The 27558-nt window shown below is 39.4% G+C and overlaps 2 protein-coding genes across 6 annotated transcripts in view; one reads left to right on the forward strand and one right to left on the reverse strand.

The window, feature by feature from the left end:
* The window catches only part of APOOL (apolipoprotein O like), a 100155-nt gene extending 86104 nt beyond the window's left edge, over positions 1-14051 (forward strand). For 3 of the 5 annotated variants that reach the window (XM_074028919.1, XM_074028920.1, XM_045383586.3), the window contains one exon: positions 2485-3450. In XM_074028919.1, the coding sequence (XP_073885020.1) occupies positions 2485-2492 (8 nt within the window). In that variant the 3' untranslated portion in view covers positions 2493-3450. Of the gene's footprint in view, positions 1-2484; positions 3451-11647 lie in introns of those variants that run through there. The other 2 variants (XM_074028918.1, XM_065538091.2) reach the window with 1 other exon arrangement.
* Positions 682-27260, reverse strand: SATL1 (spermidine/spermine N1-acetyl transferase like 1). The gene is made up of 7 exons (XM_065538092.2): positions 26566-27260; positions 25456-26490; positions 21980-22031; positions 13639-13719; positions 12829-12930; positions 1611-1651; positions 682-988 (listed from the first exon to the last, which is right to left on the reverse strand). The coding sequence occupies exons 1-7, from the start codon at positions 27154-27156 to the stop codon at positions 818-820; spliced, it is 2073 nt and encodes a 690-aa protein (XP_065394164.1). The 5' UTR covers positions 27157-27260; the 3' UTR covers positions 682-817.
* Positions 27261-27558: the final 298 nt, after the last annotated feature.

Raw genomic sequence — 27558 nt, forward strand, 5'->3', positions numbered from 1 at the left:
AATTAAAAAAAAATTGCTGAGCAGAGTTGCTTATGTCTGGGAGGCTGAAGTGGAAGGATTGCTTGAGGCCAAAAGTTTGAGACCAGCCTGAGCAAATAGCAAGATCCTGCCTCTAAAAGCAAACAAACAAACAAATGCTGCTAGTTACGTTTATTCCAACATCAGATACGTCAGACTGTGAAAGAAGCAGCATCTTAAATCTGATGAAATATGGTAGGTAAAAAATAGCGCAAGGCTAAATATAAGTGACTTTTAAGTTATCTGCTCTTTTCGATTATCACTACTGCTACTAGCCATTAGAATATTGGTTTGGATAGGCCAAGTGCGGTGGCTCACACCTGTAATCCCAGCACTTTGGGAGGCCAAGGCGGGTGGATCACAAGGTCAGGACATCAAGACCATCCTGGCTAACACGGTGAAACCCCATCTCTACTAAAAATACAAAAAAAAATTTAGCTGGGCATGGTGGCGGGTGTCTGTACCCCAGCTACTCGGGAGGCTGAGGCAGGAGAATGGCGTGAACCCAGGAGACAGAGGTTTCAGTGAGCAGAGATCACGCCACTGCACTCCAGCCTGGGTGACAGAGCGTAACTCCGTCTCAAAAAAAAAAAAAAAAAAAAAAAAAAAAAAAAAAAAGAATATTGGTTTGGATAATGGAAAGTTGACTAGAGCTATAAAATCTGTTTCAAAATAAAAGATCTGCTCAAGAATGTGATGATCACTTGCTGTATTGTACAACAAAGTCAAACTGCTGGTAGACTCAGGTGACAGTCAAATGTTGGAGGCTATGTTGGGATGAGTTGTTTCAAGGCCTCTTTCATTCTTCCCATGCCATGTCCAGGAGTTCTTCTCTGTTAAAACTGAAGAGATGCCAGCCCTCCACAGAGGAAAGGTCTAAAGCCCCTCGACTAGTGTAGTAGTCGACAGAAGCCTGGTTCCAAATGACGACAAGAAAGTGCATGCGGTTACATTGAGTTCTGATGGCTATCTGTTTAAAAACAAACCAGCAAATATTAGTTTCATTTGAAAGTATAATCTTCATTAACATATATATTTTATTGAAGGTCTACTCTATGCAAGACACTATGTGTGAATAATACTTCCAAATATAGTAGTTATCTTTTGAACTTTTCTATAGCTGTAAAAAGAAAAAAAACTCACTGTTCTGAGCTTCAAAGCCCTCTTTAAAAGCTCAAAACTGATATTTGCAAAGCCTTTATCATATAGAAAAGGTGTACCTATAAGAACACATGTTTTGATATGTTTCCAAAATACAAGAAGATCTTCCTTTTATAGTCTTGTAATATTATACTGTGGGCCTGTTTTTTTGAATAAAAATGCTTTCTAATCTCCCTCTTTACTTTCACTTGATAGCAAAAAGGGTGTATAGTGTGGTTGTGGATTATATATAAATCAATTTTAATTGACTGTAACTCATATGCTGTATATGATCATCTGATTTGAAAATCCACTTTAATTTGGGTAGAAATTTGAAGTATATGTTGGGGTTATGTTCAAATGGTGAGATTAATGATTTAATTTATGCCCTGTGAATATTTATTGAAGAAAAAGTTAGTGAATAGAATATCAGTACTAACTGTAATACATACCTGACTTAGCCTCTTCAGCATTTCAGCTCCAATACCTAGACCTTTTAAATAGACAATGCAAAATGAAAACTGCAAATTTCACTTAACTAGTCATTTGCTTTAGTTTAAAGTAAGTAATATCTAAAACTCTGTATCTTTTTTTAATATTATTAATAGCTTGTGGAAACACAACTCATGAATGCTTTCATATCCCTTTTTCCTAATTGGAATGAAGTACAGAAGGTCAGAGAAGAGTTTGGGTTTATTTTAAAGATCCGTGAAGAAGTGAGTCTCTGCCACTATTGTCTTATAATGGTGTATTTCTTATCTATTTTTACTGAAAACCACCTAAAATGTAAAAGCATTTTTAAAGATAAAAGTATATCTGTGTGACCAGGCACAATGGCTCACACCTCTTATCCCAGCATTTTGGGAGGCCAGGGCAGGAGGATCACTTGAGCCCAGGAGTTCGAGACCAGCCTGGGCAACACAGACTCTTTCTACAAAACATAAAGAATTAGCTGAGTGCTGTGGCACCTGCCTGTAGCCCCAGCTACTTGGGAGGCTGAGGTAGGAGGATTGCCTGAGTGTAGGAGGTCGAGGTTGCAATGAGACGTGATCACACCACTGCTCTCTAGCCTGGGTGACAGAAAACCCTGTCTCAAAAACAAAATTAAAAAAAAAACAAACATATAGCCATGTGATAGCTTGGCTTATTCAAACCTTGAGAGGAAGTAATAAAATGTTTTTCTAATCTGTGACTGAGTGTTCACTGCATGAAAGAATATCTAGGATAGTGATCAAACTCATTAAGTAGCAATAAGTTACATTAACTAAAACACCATATGTATAGTAAAATCTTGTCTCCTTAAAATATGTCATTTTAATTTTTAAGGTATTTAGAAGTATCCTTACAGGAAGTCAGGGATCCCGAACGGAGGGACCGGCTGAAGCTGTGGCAGAAGAACATAAATTGTGAAGATTTCATGGATGTTTATTAGTTCCCCAAATTAATACTTTTATAATTTCTTATGCCTGTCTTTATTGCAATCTCTAAACATAAATTGTGAAGATTTCATGGACTCTTATCACTTCCCCAGTCAATACTCTTGTGATTTCCTATGCCTGTCTTTAATCTCTTAATCCCATCATCTTCATAAGCTGAGGATGAATGTCACCTCAGGACCCTGTGATGATTGCGTTAGCTGCACAAATTGTTTAAACAATATGAAATCTGGGCACCTTGAAAAAAGAACAGGATAACTGCGATGTTCAGAGAACAAGGAAGATAACCTTAAGGTCTGGCTGCCTGTGGGCCGGGTGGAACAGAGCCGTATTTCTCTTATTTCAAAAGCAAATAGGAGAAATATCGCTGAGTTCTTTTTCTCAGCAAGGAACATCCCTGAGAAAGAGAATGTGTTCCTAAGGGGAGGCCTCTGAAATGGCCGCTTTGGGAACGTCTGTCTTTCATGGTTGCAGATAAGGGATGAAATAAGCCCTGCTCTCCTGTAGCACTCCCAGGCCTATTAGGACAAGGAAATTCTCGTCTAATAAATTTTGGTCAGACCAGTTGTCTGCTCTCAAACCCTGTCTCCTGATAAGATGTTATCAATGACAATGCGTGCCCGAAACTTCATTAGCTATTTAAATTTTGGCCCGGTCCTGTGATCTCGCCCTGCCTCCATTTGCCTTGTGATATTTTATTACCTTGTGAAGCATGTGATCTCTGTGACCCACACCCTATTTGTACACTCCTTCCCCTTTTGAAAATCATTAATAAAAACTTGCTGGTTTTGCGGCTTGGGGGGCATCACAGAACCTGCCTACATGTGATGTCTCCCCCGGACACCCACCTCTAAAATTTCTCTCTTCTGTACCCTTTCCCTTTATTTCTCAGACCAGCCAACACTTAGGGAAAATAGAAAAGGACCCACGTGAAATATTGGGGTCTGAATTTCCCCAGATATCTGGCGCCCACGTGGTCTTTCTTTTTTCCCAAGTGCATGTGGGAACCTGAGTCCCTTTGGTAGGTGTGGAGAAACGTCATCAATTTGGTCCACAGATATGTATGTTCAACTCCCTGACGACTGGTGAGTAGTCTGTATATGGTCCAGGTTAACTGTGGGTCATGTGGAGTCTAAACATCATGTTTATCTCTGCTATATTAAACTCTTATTAAAACAGGGCAGTGTTCGAGTGCCTATGGAAAATATAGTCACTCTAGTCAGGGCAGTGGAAGAATACTGTCCTTGGTTTCCTGAAAAAGGAACCTTAGATGTAGAAATACGGGATTGTGTTGGTGCAACATTCTGGGAACTGGTCTCCACAGGAAATTATGTTCCTGTCACTGTTTGGGGTGATTGGGCCTTGGTACATGCTGTCCTGATGACATGCCAATCTCGTGACCCCCTACAGTTACCACAGTTTTCTGAATCTGACGACCCTCCACCTCTTCCTCAACCTTCCTCTCCCGCACAGCCTTCATTATCTGATCAGCCTCTCCCTTCGTCTACTCCTCCCCCACCTGACGATGTTGAGAATTCAATGTCTAACTCTGGTGACTTTAGATTACAGTCACCCCCGACGATCTTTTCTTTTCATGGAGAGCCGGTACTTGTAGCTCCTGCGCCCCGACTCACACAGCCCAGGACCATATATATGCTAATTCTTCTCTTTTCAAATCTCTGGAGTCACCTAATGGCTCTGGGACCAAACTACAACTTACCTATAATTCTGCAGGCCCTCCCCTGTCCTCTTCAGCCCCTCACCCTCCTGTCGTTTTGGTTCCTCAACCGGTCGCTTTGCCATCCATTCAGCCTGCTTCCCTGTACCCTTCTTCACACATGAACGCCAGTAATCACTAGTATACTTCTGCTCCTTCTGCTCCCCAATGCCCTTTTCTCACACTCTCATTCCAGTCCAACCCTCTCACCCTCAGTTCCCCTTATCTACACATGCTTTTCCTGTCACTTGTATGCCAACTCCATCTCAGATGCCTACTCTTGAAACTTCAATGCAACGCTTATTATGCCAAAACAAAGAAACAAGTGGATTAGACGCGTGGACTTATCCGGTCGCTCTAGACCTGTAGCAGGACGAGCCACAGACAAAACTCCTCGGACACTGGATTAAAGAAGGAAGAGGTTTTTTATTGGGCCGGGAGCATCAGCAGATTCGCGTCTTAAGAGCCGAGCCCCCCGAGAAAGAGATATTTGGCCTTTTTAAAGGCTTACAACTTTAAGGGGTCCACGTGAAAGGGTCATGATAAATCGAGCAAGCGTGGGAAACGTGACTGGGGGCTACATGCATCAGCTAACAGAACAAAAAGTTTTATAATGCTTTTTTCATACAGTGTCTGGAATTTACAGATAACACAAGTAGTTTAGGCCAGGGGTTGATGTTATTATTATTACTTTGTTTAGCTCCTAGGGCCGGGTGGTGGTGCCAAGGTTGTCTGGCTATTTATCTTACTTTTGTTTCTCTCTCTCTTTACTCCTGTCTTGTGAACTAGGCAAGGTGGGGGGAGGAGGGCAGCATGAGTAATAGTGGTCTCCTTCATTAGACCCACCTAACTTCCAAGGGGTACAAATGCGTCATTATGTACCTCTTAATCTTACCTTTTTAAAAGAATTTAAGGATGCTTCTACTCAGTATGGTCCTACTTCCCCTTATGTTAAAATGGTATTACACACTTTTTGTACAGAGGTCACTTTGCTTCCTTTAGACTGGCAAAAGCTGTTCTGACCCCATCTCAGCATTTACAATTTTGTACTTGGTGGTCAGAAGAGGCTCGTTTGCAGGCTCAGCTAAATTGAACTAAATTGAACTAGTTACTCAGGCTCAGCTCACAGGCTCTGATAGTTTGTCTGATTCTTATGCCCAATTAAACTTTGATGCTCTTACCACAGAACAAGTAACAAAGGTGTGTATGAGAGCTTGGGATAAATTACCTGCTCCAGACCAAGCTCCTGTTTCTTTTACCATGGTTAAACAAGGTCACTCTGAATTATACCCTGAGTTTTTAGCTAAATTGCAAGATGCTTTTGAAAATTCTGTCTTTGATGAGCGTGCTCAAGGTATTCTCCTTTGTATGTTAGCTTTTGAAAATGCAAACCATGAGTGTAAAATGGCCATGCATTCTGTCCAACAACAAAATTTACCTGATCACGAGGTGTTGCCTGCATATATTAAAGCTTGTGAAGGCATTGGATCAGACACCCACAAAGCTATTCTGTGGGCACGGACATGAAGGACACCAACCAAACTGGTCCCACTAATTCTTTTCTTGGAGCCTGCTATAATTGCAGTCAACTTGGTCATACTCGAAAAAATTGCACTGTTAAAAACTTAAAAGCAGCCAAGCCAGCTCAACAAACACGACCAAATGCTGCTGCTACTGTTTGCCCACATTATCGCAAAGGTAAATATTGGGCCAGTAATTGCCACTCTAAAGATAGATGTAGATGGAAATCCCCTGCCATAACACCAGGGAAACGGGGAGTGGGGCCAGTCCCAGGCCCCAATATCAAATGAGACGCTTCAGACTCAGACCAATGTTGGTTTTCTGCTTCAGGTGGTCCCAATGCAACCCTCAGCACAAACAAATTTACCTACAGCCAAACCAAATGGGTCCCAGCCTCTCCTGTCTCAGTACAATGCTTGTCCACCTCCGCAGTAGGGGGCGGGGTGGTCGATCTCTGTAGTACTATTCCTCTAAATTTACTACCTATCTCTTTGCCTTTAATTGTCCCCACGGGGGTCAATGGCCCTTTACCTCAAGGTTCGGTGGGTCTGGTGTTAAGGTAGGGCATCCACCTCTGCTAAAGGTATCATCATTTATACTGGTCTCATTAATTCTGATTCTGTTGATGAGATTAAATTAATCGTGTCTGCCAAGGTTCCTGTTTCCATTCCGGATGGTGAGTCAATTGCTCAATTGCTTTTACTACCTCATACCATTTTAAACAAAGGAGATAAGACACGTAGCCCTGGGATGGGCTCTGGCAGTTAAAAGGCCGCTTATTGGATTAATGTAATTTCTAAACAACAGCCCACCTGCACCGTACACGTTCAAGGAAGAAAGTTTGAGGGCCTAGTAGATACTGGAGCTGATGTTTCTGTTATTTCCTCTAGTTTATGGCCTTCCTCCTGGCTTAAACATCCCACTAACATGAGACAAGTAGGTGTTGGAAAAGCTGAGGAAGTTTATGACAACACATTTGTCTTGCCTCATACTGGCGCTGATGGTCAAAAGGGTACAATGCAGCCTTATATCAGGCCAATTCCCATTAATTTTTGGGGTATAGATTTACTGGCACAATGGGGGGCTGAAATTAATGTTCCACATAACTCTTACAGTGCTCCCAGTCAGCATATGATGGAAAACATGGGGTTTGTTCCTGGGCTCGGTCTCAGTCCAAAGCATGAAGGGATTACTAAACCCCTCCCAGTTACTATAAAAGAAAACAGGGCTAGTTTAGGTTATCCTTTTTACTGGCGGCAGCTGCCACGCCTCCTGATCCTATCCCTTTCCAATGGAAATCTGACACACCCGTTTGGATTCAGCAGTGGCTGCTTTCTAAAGAAAAACTGGAGGCTTTAACTCAATTGGTTTCTGAACAGTTACAACTTGGAAATGTGGAACCTTCTCTTTCCCCCTGGAATTCTCCTGTGTTTCTAGTAAAAAAAAGAAATCAGGCAAGTGGCGGATGGTAACCGATTTAAGAGCCATTATAATGCCGTAATTAAACCTATGGGTACTGTCCAACCCGGCATGCCTGCTCCTGCTTTAATACCTAAAAATTGGCTTCTCATAGTTATTGATCTTAAAGATTTTTTTTATATTGCTTTACATAAATCGGATTGTGAAAAATTTGCTTTTACTGTACCATCTATCAATAATCAGGAGGCTGCAGCTCATTATCAATGGAAAGTACTTCCTCAGGGAATGCTGACTAGCCCTACAATCTCCCAGGTTTATGTTGGACAAGTGCTTTCACCAGCTCAAGCCCAATTTCCCCAGGCCTGTATTCTTCATTTTATTGATGATATTTTAATTGCTGCCCCCACTGAGACATAATTAATTGACTGTTACAAAATTTCTAGCCGCCATGTTACAGAGGCTGGGTTACACATCGCTCAGGATAAAATTCAACAGACCACTCCTGTTCAATATTTAGGAATGGTGGTCGATAAACAACATATTCAACCTCAAAAAGTTCAAATTAGGAGAGATTCTTTGAAAACATTAAATGACTTCCAAAAACTTTTGGGTAACATTAATTATTTAAGACCTGCTTTAGGTATTCCGACCTATGCGCTGTCTAACTTGTTTTCTACACTGCGGAGAGATTCCAGTCTCCGCGGTCCCAGGACTTAGACCGCTGAGGCTTTACTAGAACTGGAATTCGTAGAGGAAAGAAACCAGACCGCCCAGTTATCTAGAGTACAGCCGTTTCAGCCTTTTCAACTTCTGGTTTTTGCTTCATTACACTCCCCTACTGGACTAATAGTTCAACATAATGATTTAGTGGAGTGGTGTTTTCTTCCTCATTCTGTGTCAAAAACTTTGTCTGTTTATCTGGACCAAATAGCCATATTAATTGGACAGGCTCGGTGTAGAATACTTCAAATTTCTGGATTTGATCTGAATTTAATTGTAGTTCCTTTCAATTGACTCGAAGTTCAAACCGCCTTTCAACATTCCGTACTGTGGCAAATTCACTTGACTGATTTCATTGGCGTTGACAGTCATTATCCAAAGAACAAATTGTTTGATTTTATAAAGATGACGTCTTGGGTGGTCCCTCGATTAACCAAAGATCAGCTCATTCCTGAGGCCGTTACAGTGTTCACTGATGGCTCCAGTAATGGCAATGCTGGTCATGTAGGCCCTACAGACAAGCTTATTTCTACCTCTTATACCTCTGCTCAAAAGGCAGAGTTAATTGCTGTGATTACTGCCTTACAGGATTTCCCCAAACCTTTAAATATTTTCTCTGATTCTGCTTATGTTGTACATGCCACTAAAAATATAGAAACTGCTACTATCAAACATATTGATAATTCTGAATTGGCTTCTTTATTTTCAAGGTTACAACAGGTGTTTCGCCAACTAGACACCCTTTCTATATTACACATGTTAGATCTCATACCACTTTACCAGGACCCATGTCTGCCGGTAACCATAAGGTCGACTGTTTGATCTTTTGCAACCCAAGAAGCTCAGGAGTTCCATAATCTCACTCATGTCAGTGCTGCTGGATTAAAAGATAAATTTGCTCTTACCTGAAAACAGGCTTAGTTTATTGTTCACAGCTGTCCTCAGTGCCAAGTTTTTATACTTCCAAATCAGGAACCTGGCATTAATCCCAGAGGCCTAACTCCTAATGCTTTACGGCAAATGGATGTAACTCATGTTAGCTCCTTTGGCAGACTGTCATATGTACATGTTTCTGTAGATACCTTCTCAGGTTTTATCTGGGCTACTTGCCACACAGGGGAAGGCACGGCCCATGTTAAAAAACATCTGTATTCTTGCTTTGCAGTTATGGGGCTTCCATATCAAATAAAGACAGACAACACCCCCGGATATGTTAGTAAGGCTTTTGATTTATTTATGCAACAGTGGGGATTTCCCATATTACTGGAATCCCTTACAATCCTCAGGGACAGGCTGTGGCGGAACGGGCCAATCACACTTTAAAAACCCAATTGTCCAAAGAGTCTGAACAGCAAAAACATGATTTAACTACCCCCCACTCCCAATTATATTTGGCATTGTTTACATTTTTTAAATGTTCCTAAAGATAATAATCTAACTGCAGCCGAATGCCATTATACAGGCAAAAAATTCTCCCTAAATGAAGGCAAGCCAGTGTTATGGAAAAACTCCCAAATTAATACCTGGGAACCTGGCACAATTATAATGTGGGGAAGAGGATATACTTGTGTTTCACCAGGAGATCATCAATCCCCTGTCTGGGTACCCACCAGGAGACTCAAGCTTCGGGTGAATACTGACAACGAAAACCACATGGAAAAGACGTCCATGTCAGAGACCGCCCTCAGACGTGGTGAGATCTGTGCCAACTCCTCAGAAGCAGGCACACCAAATCACAATGGGTCTGGTTCAGTCCTCCCTGATGGCAATGGAGACCCATCTAACTAATCCCACTTCTCCTGATTACCTTTCTTTTTCTCCTTACAAACCTAAAAATCTCACTATTTCTGTTAGCCTGAAAATAACATCCCTCTGTTCTCTTCCTCCTTCAGCCCTCAATCTCACTTACGCTAGGTTTTATTTAATGATTCTCCTCCTTATACTTTCTGTCTCACCAGTTTCCTCTCGCACTGATTTACCTGCTACACAAAATTATTCTTACTGGACTTATGAGCCTTTTCCTCCATTTATTGGACCTCTCACCTGGATTGATGCTTCTGCAGAAATCTACACTAACAATAGTGTGTGGATGCCTGGAGCTACAGATGACCATTGCCCTGCTCAACTAGGAGAAGAAGGCACTGCATTTAATGTTATCATGGGTTACAAATATCCACCTCTGTGCCTCGGACATGCACCTGGTTGTATCCATCTAGAAACTCAAGTCTGGGCTGCTTATCTTCCGGAGAGATCAGTTACAGAGGAACCGGGACATTTGATCTCTGGCCTCTCCCTTTCTACTTTAAAACAAATGAAAGGGGGAGTAATGGGAGATATCCCATACTTTCAATATAAATCTGCAGGAAAACCATGCCCTAAAAATTTTGAGGGCCCATCTAAAACTTTAATTTGGGAAGACTGTTAACTCACATGCAGTCATATTAAAAAATGACTCATATGGTTTAGTAATAGACTGGGCACCCAAGGGCTATTTAAAAAACAATTGCTCCTCTGGCGGAAAGGAATGCCTGGAGGCTACTTATTTTATTTCTTATTGGGAGAACAAGAATCATCATTCTACTTTGCATAGGAGGTTCAGCTCATTCTTTCCCTTAAAATGGGAAGATAAAGGCATTACCCGCCGCCCCCCCCCCCCCAGGCCTTGTATGATACTCCCCATTCTGAGCCTAGAACACCCAGAACTTTGGAAATTGGCTATTGCCATGTCTGGACTGCGAGTATGGGAAGGGGAAACTATTCTGTTTGTTGTTCCCGCTACCGCCCCCATCTCTCAGTATCAACGTAGATCTGGACATTCTGCTTTACTTACTTCCAACCTGACTGTTCCCATACAGAGTTGTGTTAAGCCTCCTTACATGCTGTTAGTGGGAAATAACAAAATTTGGACGAACAATCAAACTGTCCAATGCATTAATTGTCAGTTATACACTTGTATTAACTCCCATTTTGACTCTAGGAAAAGTGTAATGTTGGTTCGAGCTCAAGAAGGAATCTGGATTCTGGTAACTTTGCCCAGACCTTGGGAATCCTCCCCCTCAATACATTTAATTAATGAAGTGTTACAGCAAATTCTAAAAAGATCTAAGAGATTTGTTTTCACTTCAATCGCTGTGATCATGGGCCTAATTACAGTTGCTGCACTGGCCAGCACTACCGGAATGACATTACATCAATCTATTCAAACGGCTCATTTTGTTAATAATTGGCAAGCCAATTCCACCCAAATGTGGAATTCTCTTCAAGGCATTGATCAAAAATTGGCTAATCAAATTAATGATTTAAGACCGTCTGTTAATTTGGTTTGGAGATCGGGTAGTGAGTCTCGAACATCACATGCAAATGCAGTGCGGTTGGAATACCTCTTCTTTCTGTATCACCCTGTATTCCTATAACAAGATTGATCATTCATGGGAAATGGCCAAAGGACACCTTCTGGGTAGGGAAGATAATTTATCATTGGACATAACTAAATTAAAGAAACAAATTTTTGAAGGCTTTCAAGCTCACTTATCCATTGTGCCTGGAGCTGAGGCCTTAGATCAGATGGCAGAAAATCTTTATGGACTAAACCCCACGACTTGGGTTAAGTCTATTGGGGGCTCAACTGTAGTAAATTTTGGAATTATGTTTCTCTGTTTAATCGGCTTGTCTTTAGTGTGCCAGACCAGTCAAAGAATCCTGCGTCAAAATTGAGAGAATGAACAAGCCTTCATCGCCATGGCACATTTATATAAAAAGAAAAGGAGAGATGTTGTGGGAAGTCAGGGACCCTGAACGGAGGGACCAGCTGAAGCCGCAGCAGAAGAACATAAATTGTGAAGATATCATGGACATTTATTAGTTCCCCATATTAATACTTTTATAATTTCTTATTCCTGTCTTTACTGCAATCTCTGAACATAAATTATGAAGATTTCATGGACTCTTAACAATTCCCCAATCAATACTCTTGTGATTTCCTATGCCTGTCTTTACTTTAATCTCTTAATCCCATCATCTTCATAAGCTGAGGATGAATGTCACCTCAGGGACCCTATGATGATTGCGTTGACTGCATAAATTGTTTAAACAATATGAAATCTGGGCACCTTGAAAAAAGAACAGGATAACTGTGATGTTCAGAGAACAAGGGAGATAACCTTAAAGTCTGGCTGCCTGTGGGCCGGGTGGAACAGAGCCGTATTTCTCTTATTTCAAAAGCAAATAGGAGAAATATCACTGAGTTCTTTTTCTCAGCAAGGAACATCCCTGAGAATCAGAATGCGTTCCTAAGGGGAGGCCTCTGAAATGGCTGCTTGGGGAATGTCTGTCTTTTATGGTTGCAGATAAGGGATGAAATAAGCCCTGATCTCCTGTAGCACTCCCAGGCCTATTAGGATGAGGAAATTCTTGTCTAATAAATTTTGGTCAGACTGGTTGTCTGCTCTCAAACCCTGTCTCCTGGTAAGATGTTATCAATGACAATGCGTGCCCAAAACTTCATTAGCAATTTTAATTTCACCCCGGTCCTGTAATCTCACCCTGCCCCCATTTGCTTTGTGATATTTTATTACCTTGTGAAGCATGTGATCTCTGTGACCCACACACTATTCGTACACTCCTTCCCCTTTTGAAAATCACTAATAAAAACTTGCTGGTTTTGCAACTTAGGGGGCCATCATGGAACCTGCCTACATGTGATGTCTCCCCCGGACACCCAACTTTAAAATTTCTCTCTTTTGTACTCTTTCCCTTTATTTCTCAGACCAGTCAACACTTAGGGAACATAGAAAAGGACCCACGTGAAATATCGGGGGCTGAATTTCACCCAATAAATATCATAAATTTTAGTTTTACCTTGGTAAGCTCGTGTGACATAAAAGTCCTCTAGGTAAAGTACCTTGCCAATCCATGAGTCATATGTAAAGTAGTACATGGCAAATCCAACAGTCAATTTGCCTAGGAAGGGAGTAGAAAGGGTGTAGAAAGGTTGTGTTGAATCTTAGCCAGTTCTTTACCCCCAAATTGAATGTCTTTTGGTGTTTGTTTAACTATTAAAGTAATAAATGCTCATTGAAAAAAAAATAACAATACAAAAACTTATAGTGTAGAGGACTTAAGTCCTTTAAAATATAACTTTTAAGATATAAGCCTTCTTTTTATAGTGTGGTGTACGATCTTCCAAAAAATTTTAGCTGGGCGCAGTGGCTCATGGCTGTAATCCCTGTGTTTTGGGAGGCCAAGGCAGGAGGGCCAGTTGAGCTCAGGAATTTGAGACCAGCCTGGGCAACATTGTGATACCCTGTCTCTACAAAAAATAATTTTAAACTAGTTGGACATAGTGGCACATATGTGTAGTCCCAGCTACTTGGGAGGCTGAGACACTTGTGCACAGGAGTTTAGTTGGAGGCTGCAGTGAGTCATGATCATGCCACTGCACTCCAGCCTGGGTGACAGTGCAAGACCCCGTCTCTTAAAAAATTGTAATAATAATAATGCTTATACAAACATAAGTACATACCATGCATATTCTTTACCAAAAAACTGGGTTTATACACATTCTTTTCTCTTCTGCTTAATAGTAATTATATGCTGCAAAACTGTACTATTTTTCAGCATGGAAAAAATATATTCCAGATTAAACTGGAGAAGAAAGATTTACTCTACCTGATGGTTTTTGTTGCTCATTTACTTCTGCAATCAGGCAGTAGAAAAGGGGATTTTCCCCAAAGCCATCTCTGAGTAAATCTGAAATATCAATTCATATATAGTATGTCAGAAAGTTTACAGCAGAGAAGGATATGGTGGATAGGAAGCACTAGGAATTTATCCACCTGGATAGCAATTGTATTGACAGAAACTAAAGTGAGTATTTTGGAACTCTGGAGTTTATCTGAACATTTGCAACTTACAGGAGACAGCCTGACTGGTCAACTGCAGTTAATTTGGATCAAATTCAGCCATCAGTGAGGTGGCAGCTACCCAGTACTCAACACCATCTACTCCATGGGAACAGCAACCTGTATTTCTGTAGCAGTTTGCTGGAACCAGGGTGATCAATAAACATCTTGTCCTCAAAATACTGAAGTTCTGTGTTTTGACTGTGTATTGTTACTCTGATCACTGAGGTGAGGACTTGGAAACCCCCACAAGCTGAAGTGGCTTCCAGGAGATTTAAAGGAGCTGCCTTGTTTTGTGAGAGATTTGGGAATTAAAAACATATATACAGGGGAATTTAGAAAGTTACCATGTGTGACTAAAGACACAGAGGGGACCTGAGAACACATTAAGCTGTCAACTCAGGCTGATTTGTGACACAGAGACACCCTGTAATGCTTTAAAACAAACTCCATCAAATCCTGGGGGAAAAGGATAATCTGATTTCCAAAGTTACCATAGTATTAGTTTCAAAGTCTAGCTTTCAACAAAGATCACAAGAAACGATGGTCATTCAAAGGAATAAAATACATTAACAAAAAACATACCTGAAGAAAGCCAGATGTTTGACTAAATAACTTAAAACATCTGTCTTAAAGATGCCCAAAGAGATAAAAGAAGACATGCACAAATACAGGAAAAAAATATATAAACAAAATAACATAGATATAAATTTACAAAAATCCTCCCCCTAACATTCTGAAGCTTAAAAGTATAATAACTGAAATGGAAAACAAACAAACAAACAACAAAAAAAACTATACTGGAGGGGTTCAAAGACACATTTGAATAAGTTGAAGAAAGAATCCGTGAACTTGAAACTAGGCCAGGTGAAATTATTGAGTCTGAAAAACAGAAAAGGGATGAGGAAAAGTGAACAAAGCCAAAAGTGTCTGTGGGACATCATCACCATTAAGTGGAACAGGATATATCTTGTGGGACAGGAGAGAGAGAGAGAGAGACAGAGAGAGAATGAGAATGAATGAGAATTTGAAAAAATAACTGCTGAAAACAAAATTTGACATAAAACATGAATCTACAAATACAAGAAGCTTAACAAACTCTAAGTAGGATACACCCAAAGAAATCCACACCAAGACACATTATAATGAAAGTCTCAAAAACCAGACAGAGAATACATAGCAAGAGAAGCAATTTGTCATATATGAGGGTCCTCAATTAGATTACCATCTGATTTCCTGTCAGAAACCTTGGAAGCCAAAAAGCAGTGGATTGATATTTAAAGTCTGAGGAGCGGGAGGAGTGGGGACTGTCAGCTAAGAATTTTATATCCACCAAAACTGTCCTTCAAAATGACGGAGAAATTAAGACATTCCCAGACACCCCTTCCCCGCCCCCGCAAAAAAAAAAAAGAAACTGTAGGAATTCATTACCATTAGACCTGCCCAAAAAGAAATGCCAAAAGGAGTCTTTCAGGTTGAAATGAAAGTAATCTAGACAGTAACTAAAAGTTGTATGAATAAAGATTTCTGGTAAAGACAGATATATGAGCAATTATAAGAGGTAGTATTGTAATTATGTTTATACAGTTGACCCTTGAACAACATGGGTTGGAACTATGCAAGTACACTTACACATGGATTTTTTTCAAACACAAATCAAAAACAATATTCATTGGAGGAGAAACCCACATATACAGAGGACTGACTTTTCATATATGTGAGTTCAGTAGGACTCACTGTGGGACTTGAGTATGCATGGATTTGGGCATATGCAGTGGGTCCTGGAACCAATCTCCTGCATATACTGAGAGATGACCCTAACTCCACGTTTTGTTTTCTACATTGTCTGAAAGACAAATGGATAAAAATAATTATTATTTCTTATTTTTTTGAGACAAGTCTTGCTCACCCAGGCTGGAGTGCAGTGGCATGATCTCAGCTCACTGCAATCTCTGCCTCCTGGGTTCAGGCAGTTCCTGTGCTTCAGCCTCCCATATAGCTGGGACTACAGGCACCTGCCACCATGCGCAGCTAATTTTTTTTTAAGTATTTTTAGTAGAGATGGGATTTTGCCATGTTGGCCAGGCTAGTCTCAAACTCCTGGCCTCAAGTGATCCATCCACCTCAGCCTCCCAAAGTGCTGAGGTTACAGGCGTGAGCCACCATGCCCAGCCTAATGTATGTTATTGGGCACACAATGTGTAAAGATGTAATCCCTGACATCAATAACAGAAGATGGGGACAGAGATATATATAAGAAGAATTTTTGTATGCTATTGAAGTTAAGTTGGTTTAAATCAAAATTAGATTGTTGTAACCATCAAATATCCCCATGGTAAACAAAAAAAGTCTATAAAATATACACATAAGGAAATGAGAAGGAATCAAGATGTTTCACTACAAAAATAAAACACAAAAAAAGGACTAATGGAGGAAAGTAGGGACAACCAAAAGCTTTAAGGCATATGGAAAACAGTTAAATAGTACAGGCGAGTCCTTCCTCATCAGTAATTAAATGTAAATGGATTAAACACTCCTGCCAAAACACAGAGATAGCCAGAATAGATTAAGGAAAACAAACAAACAAAAAAATGATCCAAGTATATACTGTCTACAAGAGACATACTGTAGATCCAAAGTCACAAATACGTTGAAAATGAAATGATGGAAAAATATCTTTCATGCAAATAGTAACTAAAAGAGAGCTAGGGTGGCTATACTAGTATCAGACAAAATAGACTTTAAGTCAAAAACAGTTACAAGAGACAAAGTACATTATGAAATGATAGAGGGGTTAATTCACCAAGAACATATAACATTTATAAATATACATGCATTGAACATCACAGCTCCAAAATATATGAAGCAAACACTGACAGAACCGAGAGAAGTACACAGCAAGACAATAATAGGAGATTCAATACCCCACTTTCAGTAATATATAGGACAACCAGACAGAAAAGTAGATGACTTGAACACTATAGACCAATTGTACCTAACAGACATATACATAAAGTTCTATCCAACTACAACAGAGTACACATTTTTTTCCCTCAAGTACACATGGAACTTTCTTTAGGATAGATACATTAGGTCACATACCAAGTCTTAATAAATTTTAAAATATGAAAATCACACACAATATTTTTTCTAATGACAGTACAATGATACTAGAAATCAGCGGGAAAAAAATTTGAGAAATTTACAAATATGTGGGAATTAAACAACACACTGTACACAACCAATGGGTCAAAGAGGAAAGTATAAGGGAAATAGGAAAACATTTAGATGAATGAAAATGAAAACACAACAAACACGCTTACGAGATGTAGTGAAAGTAGTGCTCAGAGGGAAAATTATAGCTGTAAATGCCATTTTAAAAAATGATCTAAAACAATAATCTAACTTTATGCCTTAAGGAACTAGACAAAGAAGAGCAAACTAAGCCCAAAGCTTGCAGAAAGAAGATAATAATAAAAATTGGATAGAGATAAAACAGAGGATGGAAAAACATGGAGAAAATCAATGAAGGTTGATTATTTGAAAAGATCAACAAAATTGACAGCTAGACTGACAAAGAGGATGCAAATAATTAAAATCAGAAAAGAAAATAAGGACATTACTGCCAACACTACAACATTAAAAGGGAGTATAAAAATATTATGATTTATATAACAACAAATTAGAAAACTTAGAAGAAATGGACACATTCCTTCAAACATGCAAATTACCTAAACCTACTTAAGAAGAAACAGAAAATCTCAACAGACCTGCAAGACTTTGAATCAGTAATCAAAGATCTCCCAACAAAAAAAAGTAAGGAACCAAATGGCCTCATCAGTGGTGAATTCTACCAAACATTTACAGAATAATTAATACCAGTCTTCCTCTAACTCTTCCCAAAAATTTAAGAGACGGAAGCACTTTATAATTAATTCTGTGAGGTCAGCATTACTCTGATTCCAAAGGCAGTCAAAGATATTAGAAGAAAGTTACAGGCCAATATTCCTTAATAATATAGGTTAAAAACTTCTCCACAAAATTGGAAATTGAACCCAACAGCATATTAAAGGGATTATTCACCATAATCAAGTGTGATTTATCCTAGGAATGTAAGGGTGCAGCAACATAAGAATATCAATTTAATACATCATATTAATGAAACAAAGGGGGAAAACCCACAAAATCAAATCAATGAATGCCAAAAAAGCATTTGACTAAAGCGCAACACTTTCAAGATAAAAGCTTTTATAAAACTAGGAATAGAGGGACATTCCTCAACATGATACAGTGTACTTATGAAAACGACATTACACTTAATGTTGAATGACTGAAAACATTCCCCCTTAAGATTAGGAAGAAGGCAAAGATGCCCACTTTCACCACTGGTATTCAACATTGTACTGGAAGTTATGGCCAGAGCTATTAGACAAGAAAAATAAATAAAAACCATTCATAGGCAAGGCCCAGTGGCTCACGCCTGTAATCCCAACACTTTGGGAGGCCAAGGCAGGTGGATCACCTGAGGTCAGGAGTTCGTGACCAGTCTGGCCAACATGGTGAAACTCCATCTCTACTAAAAATACAAAAATTAGCCAGGTGTGGTGGCATGCGCCTCTAATCCCAGCTACTCGGGAGGCTAAGGCAGGAGAATCGCTTGAACCTGGGAGGCGGAGGTTGCAGTGAGCTGAGATTGTGCCAGTGCACTCCAGTCTGGTCAAGAGAGCAAGACTCTGTCTCAAAAAAAAAAAAAAAAAAAAATCCATAGTAGAAAGGAAAAGCTAAAACTATCTCTATTTGCAGATCACATGATTCTATATAGAGAAAATTCCAAAGAATCTAAGAGAAATCTTCTAGAGCTATAAACAAATTCAGCAAAGTTGCAGGATACAAGATCAACAAACAAAAATAAGTCGTGTTTCTATATAGCAGCAAAAAACAAACCAAAAAATAAATTAAGGAAGTAGTACCACTTACAATAACCCCTAAAAGAATTGAATACCTAGGAATAAATCTAATCAAGGAGGTTAAAAACTTGTATACTGAAAGCTATAAAACATTGCTGAAAGAAACCGGAAAAGATCCACAGAAATTAAAAAAAAAAAAACCTATATATGCATAGGAAGACAACATTGGTAGGATGCCAATACTATTCAAAATGATCTACATATTTAATGCAGTCCCTATTAAAATTCTGACAGCCTTTTTCACAGAAACAGAAAAGCTGATCCTCAAATTCATATGGAATTCCAGGGGGCCCCGAACAGCCAAAACAATCTTGAAAACAAAAAATAATATTGGAGGACTCACACTTCCTGACTTTGAAACTTATTACAAAGCTACAGCAATTAATACTGTAGGGTAGTGACAAAAGGACAGACATATAGACCAATGGAACAGAATAGAGACCTCAGAATCAAACCCTCACATATCTGATCCATTGATTTTTGACAAGGGTGCTATGACGATTCATGGGGAAAAGGACTTTCTTTTCAACAAACAGTACTAGAGAAACTGAGTATCTATATGCAAATAATGAAGTTGGACCCTTAACTTCACAGCATGTACAAAATGTAACTCAAAATAGATCAAATACCTCAACATAAGTGCTCAATCTATAAAACTCTTAGAAGAAACATGGAAAATCTTCAAGACATTGGATTTGGCAATTATTTCTTGGATATAACACCAAAAGCACAAATGACAAATGAATAAATTGGACTTTATCAAAAACAAAATACTTTGTATGTGAAAGGACAATATCAAGAACAAAAAGGCAACCATGGAATGGGAGAAAGTATTTGGAAATAACATCTGATAAGGGGTTAATATCCAGACTATATAAAGGACTCCTACAATTCAACAACAACAAAAAACCAACTCAATTCCAAAATGTGGAAATATCATAAATAGACACTTCTCAAAGAAGATATACAAAGGGTCAATAAGCACATGAAAAGGTGTTCAACATCACTAATCATTAGTGCAATGCACATCAAAACACAGTGAGACAGCACTTCATACAGACTAGGATGGGTATTACAAAAAAACAAAAATAAGTGTTGATGAGGATGTGGAGAAATTAGAACTCTTGTGCTTTGCTAATGAGAATGTAAAATGATGCAGCTGTTGTGGAAAACAGTATGGAGACTCCTCAAAAAAAAAAAAAAATTATCATATGATCCAGAAATCCACTTCTACGTATGTGCCAAAATAATGAAAGCAGCAACTCAGACAGATATTTGTACACCAATGTTTCACAGCAGCATTATTCACAATAGCCAAAATTTGGAAACAGCCAAAATGTATAAAAGGATAAATAAAGTTATATATATATAATCACATTTTATATATACACAATGGAATGTTATTCAGCTTTGAAAAGGAAAGAAATTCAGATACAGGCTACCACTTGGATGAAACTTGAAACATTATGCTAAGTGAAATAAGACAGACACACAAGGACAAATATTACATGTTTCCAGTCATACGAGGTACCTAGAATAGGCAAATTGGTAGAGATGGAAAGTAGAATAGTAGTTATGAGAGCCTAGGGGGAGGTGGGCTGGCAATGGGGAGTTATTGTTTAATGATTACAGAGTTTCAGTTGGGTGATGGAAAGGTCTGGAGATGGATAGTGGTGCTGGTTGCACAACAATGGATGTATTGAATGTCACTGAATTATACAGTTACAAATAGTTAAAATGATATGTGTATTTAATCACATTTTTAAAAAGTTTGCAACAATAGGTAAGAGTAAACAAAAATCAAATCTCTCACTGGCCTCTATACAAGTACATAAGGACATTTTAAGATAAAAACAGGACTGAGGACATTATGAAATTACTGCAATTTAAATATATACTGAAATCCTAAGGCAGGATGCTGGAGTATACAAAGTATTTTAGTTATGACTGTTACATATTACCCTGAGCAGTATTTTTCTAATTACAACGAATAGTGTAGGGGCATTATCTTAACATAGTACAGATTGAGTATTCCTTATCCAAAATTCTTGAGACCAGAAGTGTTTTGAATGTCTGATATGTTTTTGATTTTTAAAATATGTCATTATATACTCAACAGTTGAGCATCCCTAATCTGAAATCTGAAATGCTCCAATGAACACTTCCTTTGAGTGTAATGCCAGTGCTCAAAACGTTTCTGATTTTAGAGCATTTCAGATTTCAGATTCTCAGGTTAGGGATGCTCAATTTGTTATGCTGCTTCAGTTTGAGTACTGCTTTCATAGAGTGTACATTACTTTCAACTTTGTATTTCTTACTATTTCTTTTAAGCCAACAAAATTACTATTTAGTTAACATTCTAGTGGTGTTAATTGTCAAGTATAAGAACATAAGTATCATCACATAAGACGACTGATCCATGATCTATGCGGTTCAGGGTTCTATTTCTGACCGAGGCACTAAGACTCATTTGTTAGGGCATGGTGCAAAAGACTCCACAAACATCCCAGAACTTCCTTCTGAAACTGTCACCCAGTATTATAGTGAAACCATTTATCTCCTTGGTAGAATGTCCTCAGTTTATTACATGCATTCTGAAGTATTCAACTTCAGGGAGTTATCCTTCATCAATTCTTCTAGATTTTGATAACTGTCTTCACCTAGTCTTTGCCATTTGTAATTTTATATACATTAATAATCTTTTCATCTTCATATTTACTCCCTAAAATGTTCTAATTCTTCACAAATCACTGGCCTATCCTATTAATCTTGCTATCGACATGTAGTAAATACTTTGAAAATATTTTAAATCATTTTGCTTTTATCGATTTCATTGTATCAAGCTACTACCAACATACTGGGTGTTAAATTATACTTTTTTGACCAGTAACGCTCCTCATTTTACATTCTGAAAACCAGCTGGTCTATTGCAGCTGTAAAGGTGTAAGAGCTCTTAAGTAACAATTTTGTACTAAAAATAAGGAAAATAAAATAGTGGAGCTCTGACAAAGCTATCAAATGTATGTCCTGTACATGCTAGTAATGGTGTCATCTTTGTGTACCAAGAGCAATAGCTTCCACATATCTAAGTAGTACTGTGTGTTTTTTTTCTTGCTCTGAAAATACCACAAAGTATCTTACCAGCTGCTGTTAACTCCATTGCATCTAGCATGCTTTCACAGGCAGCCAATTCCTGTCAAAGTAGATAAAACCTTCAGTTTATGATTTAGCAATAAATAATTAAGATGATAATCATCATACAATTTGTGTTAAACATTTATTGACATGTGATATCCTGGGCAGTGTTAAAAGTTAGTCAGACTTAATCCCAGTCATCTAGAAACAAGATCTAAAACAGTAATGCAACAAAAGGATGTATAAATATTATTAGAGAGATTAACTATGTTGATACCTCACACATATGAATGTCAATTATCCAGATTAGTAACCTTGAATGCAGCCAGAAACTGGGAAGTAAAGCAAAAAATGTTACTGAGCATTCAAGGCAGCTGTCATAAAGTTTATGTATTATGAAGCTCATAGGCTTTACAGAGAAGTCTTTCAGGTGTTTGCCTGTGAGATGTTTTTGCCATTTTAACTTGAGGCTTTTTTGTTGTGGCTTTTTACTATATCATGTTTTTTTGTTGTTGTTGTTGTTTGTTTTTTGTTTTTTACATATTCAGGTTCTTTTCCTTCACGGTTTATATCTCATGCTTGGAAAGCAAAAGGTATTCACTCATTTTCTTTTTAAGATCATAATATTAATAATTGATTTGTTCAACTTTTTTTGGTGTAAGAAGTTAGGTAGAATTTCACCTTTATCTTTTCCTCCCAATTATCCCAACAGCACTTACTGAATAACCCATCCTGGATGACTCGACATGTCCCTTTTATCATATACTACATCCTCATTTACAGTCATCCCTTTGTATTCATGGGAGATTAGTTTCAGGACCTGCTCCCTCAGCCCCAGGATACCAAAATCTGAGCGTGTTCAAGCCCCTTATATAGCAGAGTATTTGCAATACCCTATGTGTATCCTCTCATATACCTTAAATCATCTCTGGATTACTTATAATATCTAATGCAATGTAAGTATTATGTAAATAGTTATACTGTATTGTTTAGGGAATAATGACAAGAAAAAAGTCTGTACATGTTCAGTACAGTTGCAATTTTTACAAATATTTTCAATCCATGGTTGTTTGAATCTACAGATGTAGAAGCCATGGATACAGAAGGCTGACTGCGTACTTAAGAGAACTTCTGGGCTCTCCTTTCTGTCCCATTGATCTATCTGTCCACTAGTTACCATAGTATTTTAATTACTTACAGTTTTATAATATCTGGTAGAGATCATCTCCCTCATTACTCTTCTTTTTTGGATTTTTAAAATGTTTCTATGTGAAAATTTGACTGGAATTGCATTAAACTTTTAATGGAAATAAGCTTTTAAAATACAGGAGAACAGCAAGGACCAGATTACACAGAGCATTAGTAAGAAGTTTGGATTTTATTCTCAAGACAGCCAGAATCTCAATGGAATTTTAAGCATTTTGACTGCTGTGTAAAGAATGGATTGATCAGGGAGGACGATATTTATGTTGATACCTCCCCTAAGACGCTGTAAGCTCCTTGAGGGTAGAGACTGTAATCCAAGAATCCTTATATCTTTTATACTACTTGGTGTATAATCTTCCCCTAATATGCATTCAATGTTTGTACAATGAAGAAAAATAAAATATTAATACTACTCAGCACCATCTGTGGTTCACCAATGGTCCAAAACCACACTTTAGGGACCACCACAATATAAAGCTTTAGAAATTCTGGTAAGCAAGAAGTTATGGCTGCCTGGCAATGAAATGACTAGGCTCCGAAATAATGCTGTGATGTGGTGATTGAGAAGAGTATAAAATGAGTTCATACAGAGGATACTTGGAATGGAACAGTCAATAAAACCTGCAATATATTCAGCTAAGCAATTACTGTGGTTCAAACTCTAATAAACTCCTCTGCAAAGAGAGACTGTTTTGCAAACTTAGCAATGAACAGGAGTTAGGACAAATGGACATAAAATATTAAGAAGAACATAAAACTCAAAGCCAATTAATCATTATATACATGTATGTGAGACAGTAAGTAATTTAGCTTTTCTATTATTTTTCCACAATGAATACTCATTAAAATTACTCCCAATAAACATCTTACGTATTATCAGATACATGTGACAAATTAAAAAGTAAATGTGGCCAGAAACCCTACAGATAGTTTCACTGAAATGGGGTGATCTAGTGATGTATTATTCCCTTGGTGATGACAATGGGCATTGCTTGGAAAGCTAGGAAAAGTACATTTGTCCAGGTAAAGAGATCATCATTCAATAATAAATTTATTAATTGCCAACCAGGTGTCAGATGCTAGAACTACAAAAAACTCTTTTAAAAATGTTTTCTACCACCTGGAAGAATGTGAATCTGTAATAATCTGTTGGGCATAGTATTTTGATAGGTTATCTAATCATTCAGATTAATGCCAGTTAGAGAAATGATGTAAGAATTTGTGGAAATGGAATAGAATGTAAGCCATAAAACGACAGATAACCCAGTTCTTACAGATCTGTAACCAGGCCTAGAATCACTTCCACAGGTGGATTTCACTAGAAAACTATGGGTATTTTATTTTGACCATTAAAACACACTCTCCAAAGGGAACACACACTTGGCCTGATTTAGACAAGATTTAAATATATTAGTAAGGATATTAAAACATTTTCATTACAAAACACTTATGAGGTCTGCATATCTATAATCTGTGCCTTGCTCCAGCCACATATTTACTCCATAAAGAACTTAGTCTACCGCTTTATATGGAATTGTGTAGGTTGTCCATCACATAAATGAGTGCTTTCAGCACCACAGAACTTCAGCACAGTAACTGTGAACTACTAGATACTTTATCCCCTTTAATCAACTGGAATGATTTCCAAGGAAGCCATTCAAATAAACATTTAAATGAGAAATATGTAACCCAGCTGCTTGGCTCCTGAGGGCTGTCTGTGGCTGGGCTTCAGTGATCAATGAACTGTCTGAGAATGTATGGAAAATTTGTTGCATGTGACTATTGTTTTTTGGGTTAGCTGATCATCAGTTTCAACAAGTAGGTGTGGCCTTAGAAGCAATGAGACTCCTACTCCAAAATCTTAGCCACTAAAATATGAAATTCTATCATTGGTGGGGTCATTTGTTTAAGGTAAGCATTTCTTTTCTCTAAGATACTCTTTTAAAGTTAAAATTTCCCCAGGAAACAGAACACATTCAGTCCCTAAAATTTCCAGGAATTGGTTCCCCTATAACTTTTTGAGCCCCTTACTATATGCCAAGCAATTTATGTGTAATCATTTTATGTTACTGTCTCATAACAACAGTCTTTTGAGATATATATTGTTATAATCTTAATTTTAGATGCAGAAAATGAAGAGTAAAGAGGTTAAGTAACTACCAGAGGTTATGTACACATAACTAGCAGAGGCAGAATTCGAACCCCAACTATGCCTCTCTTACTCTTTCAGCCCTACACTAATGCCGTGAGGCTCCATGTAATAAAAATGGGCTTACTTTAATCAGTCGCAAAATTTCTGTGCAGTCTCCAGCCTCTGCAGGTCTTATTTGAAAATAATCCATGCTTGTCTGCCTCATGCCCATTTGGCTCACACTTGGCTGGCTCCTGCCTGGTTGACTCAGGCCTGGTTGGCTCAGTACTAATTGGTCCAGCTCTTGTTGGCTCCGGCCTGGGTGACTCGGCCCCGGTTCCCATATGCCTGGATGACCCCTGCCTGGATGGCTCATGCCTGTTTGGTTCTTTCTTGATTGGCTAGTGCCTGGTTGTCTCATGCCTAGTTGGCTGGGGACTTGCTGGCTCATGCCTGGTTGCCACATGCCTGGTGAACTCATGTTTGGTCGGTTCCGGGCCAGTTGGCTCGGGCCTGTTTGCCATGTGACTCGTTGGCTTGTGCCTGATTGGTTGGTGCCTACTTGTCTCATGCTTGGTTGGCTCCTACCTGACTGTTGCCTGTCTAGTTGCCACGTCACTGTTTGGCTTATACCTGATCGGTTCGTGCCTGCTTGGCTCGTACTTGATTGGCTGGGGCCTGATTGGCTTGGGCCTGGTTGAGATGGGCCTGGTTGGCTTATGCTTGCTTTGCTCAGGAATAGTTGGTTCAGGCTTTGTGGCCACATGCCTGGTTGGCTCCTGCCTGGTTGGCTCCTACCTAATTGCCACGTGCCTGGTTGTTTCATGCCAGGTTGGTTTATGTCTGGTAGGCTTGTACCTGATTGCCTTATGCCAGCTTGGCTCATGCTTGGTTGTTTCATATCCACTTGGTTCATTTCATATAGGCTTGCACTCAGCTGGTTCATGTTCAATTGGTTCACACCATGTAAGCTTGGGCTTGGCTGGTTTATACCTGTTTGGTTGGAATCTGATAAACTTGATTGGTTTGCACCTGGTTGGCCCATGTCTGTTTGGTTCTTACATGATTGGCTAGTGCCTGGTTGCCTCATGACTGGTTGGCTGGGGACTTGCTGACTCATGCCTGGTTGACTTGTGTCTGGGTGGCTTGGGACTTGCTGCCTCATGCCTGGTTGACTCATGTCTGGGTGGCTTGGGACTTGCTGACTCATGCCTGGTTGACTCATGTCTGGGTGGCTTGGGACTTGCTGGCTTATGCCTGGTTGCCACATGCCTGGTGGACTCATGTTTGGTTGGTTCAGGACTGGTTGGCTCAGTCCTGTTTGCCATGCGCCTGGTTGGCTCAGGCTTATTTGGCTTGTGCCTGATTGACTGGTGCCTACTTGTCTCGTGGTTGGTTGGCTCCTACCGGACTGGCTGTCTAGTTGCCCCACCACTGGTTGGCTCATACCTGATTGGTTCGTGCCTACTTGCCTCATGCTTGATTGGCTGGGGCCTGATTGGCTTGGGCCTGGTTGCGATGGGCCTGGTTGGCTTATGCCTGCTTTGCTCAGGACTAGTTGGCTCAGTTCTTGTTGCAGCATATCTGGTTGGCTCCTACCTAATTGCCATGTGCCTGGTTGTTTCATGCCAGGTTGGTTTATGTCTGGTAGGCTTGTACTTGATTGCCTCATGCCAGCTTGGCTCATGCTTGGTTGTTTCGTGTCCACTTGGTTCATTTCATGTAGGCTTGCACTCTGTTGGTTCATGTCCATTTGGTTCATACCAAGTGAGCTTGTGCTTGGCTGGTTTATGCCGGTTTGGTTCGAATCTGATAAACTTGATTGATTCGTGCCTGATTGGTTCATGCCCTGTTGATTCCTGCTTGGTTGACTAAGGATGGGGTGGCAGATGATGGGTTGGCAGACAACTGATTGGCTGATGGCTATCTTGATGGAACAGGATCCCTTAACTGTAGTGCTGTGGTGGGAGGTTGTTGGCTGTGGCTGTTTCCAGTTCTTCTCAACTTGATTCGCCCACTTTGAGATACCCCTCTATCAAGGTGGGAATTGGAAAAAGAGAGGACCACCTCAGGAAGGTTATTAATGCCTCCGATTTGCTGGAGTTGACTTCACCAGCGACCACAGCTGCAAGCTTGGCTGAGTTTCAGGTTGTCATCTGGCCTTTCCCTGCCGAAAGCGGGGAAGTAAAGGGAAGAAGAAAATGATCTTGGAGGAGTATAACCACCAGCCTGCCCTTGCATGGTCACT

Source organism: Macaca fascicularis, chromosome X, assembly GCF_037993035.2.
Source record: "Macaca fascicularis isolate 582-1 chromosome X, T2T-MFA8v1.1".
Lineage (NCBI taxonomy): Eukaryota > Metazoa > Chordata > Mammalia > Primates > Cercopithecidae > Macaca > Macaca fascicularis.

Bases quoted from the DNA above. Each gene is read 5' to 3' on its own strand.
- SATL1 (XM_065538092.2), bottom strand. From the start codon at position 27,156: ATGAACCAATCAGGCACGAATCAATCAAGTTTATCAGATTCGAACCAA. The intron at 13,720-21,979 runs GTAAGATACTTT...TTGATATTTCAG, and splicing joins AATGGAGTTAACAGCAGCTG to ATTTACTCAGAGATGGCTTT. The intron at 12,931-13,638 runs GTAGAGTAAATC...CTCCCTTCCTAG, and splicing joins TGAGCAACAAAAACCATCAG to GCAAATTGACTGTTGGATTT.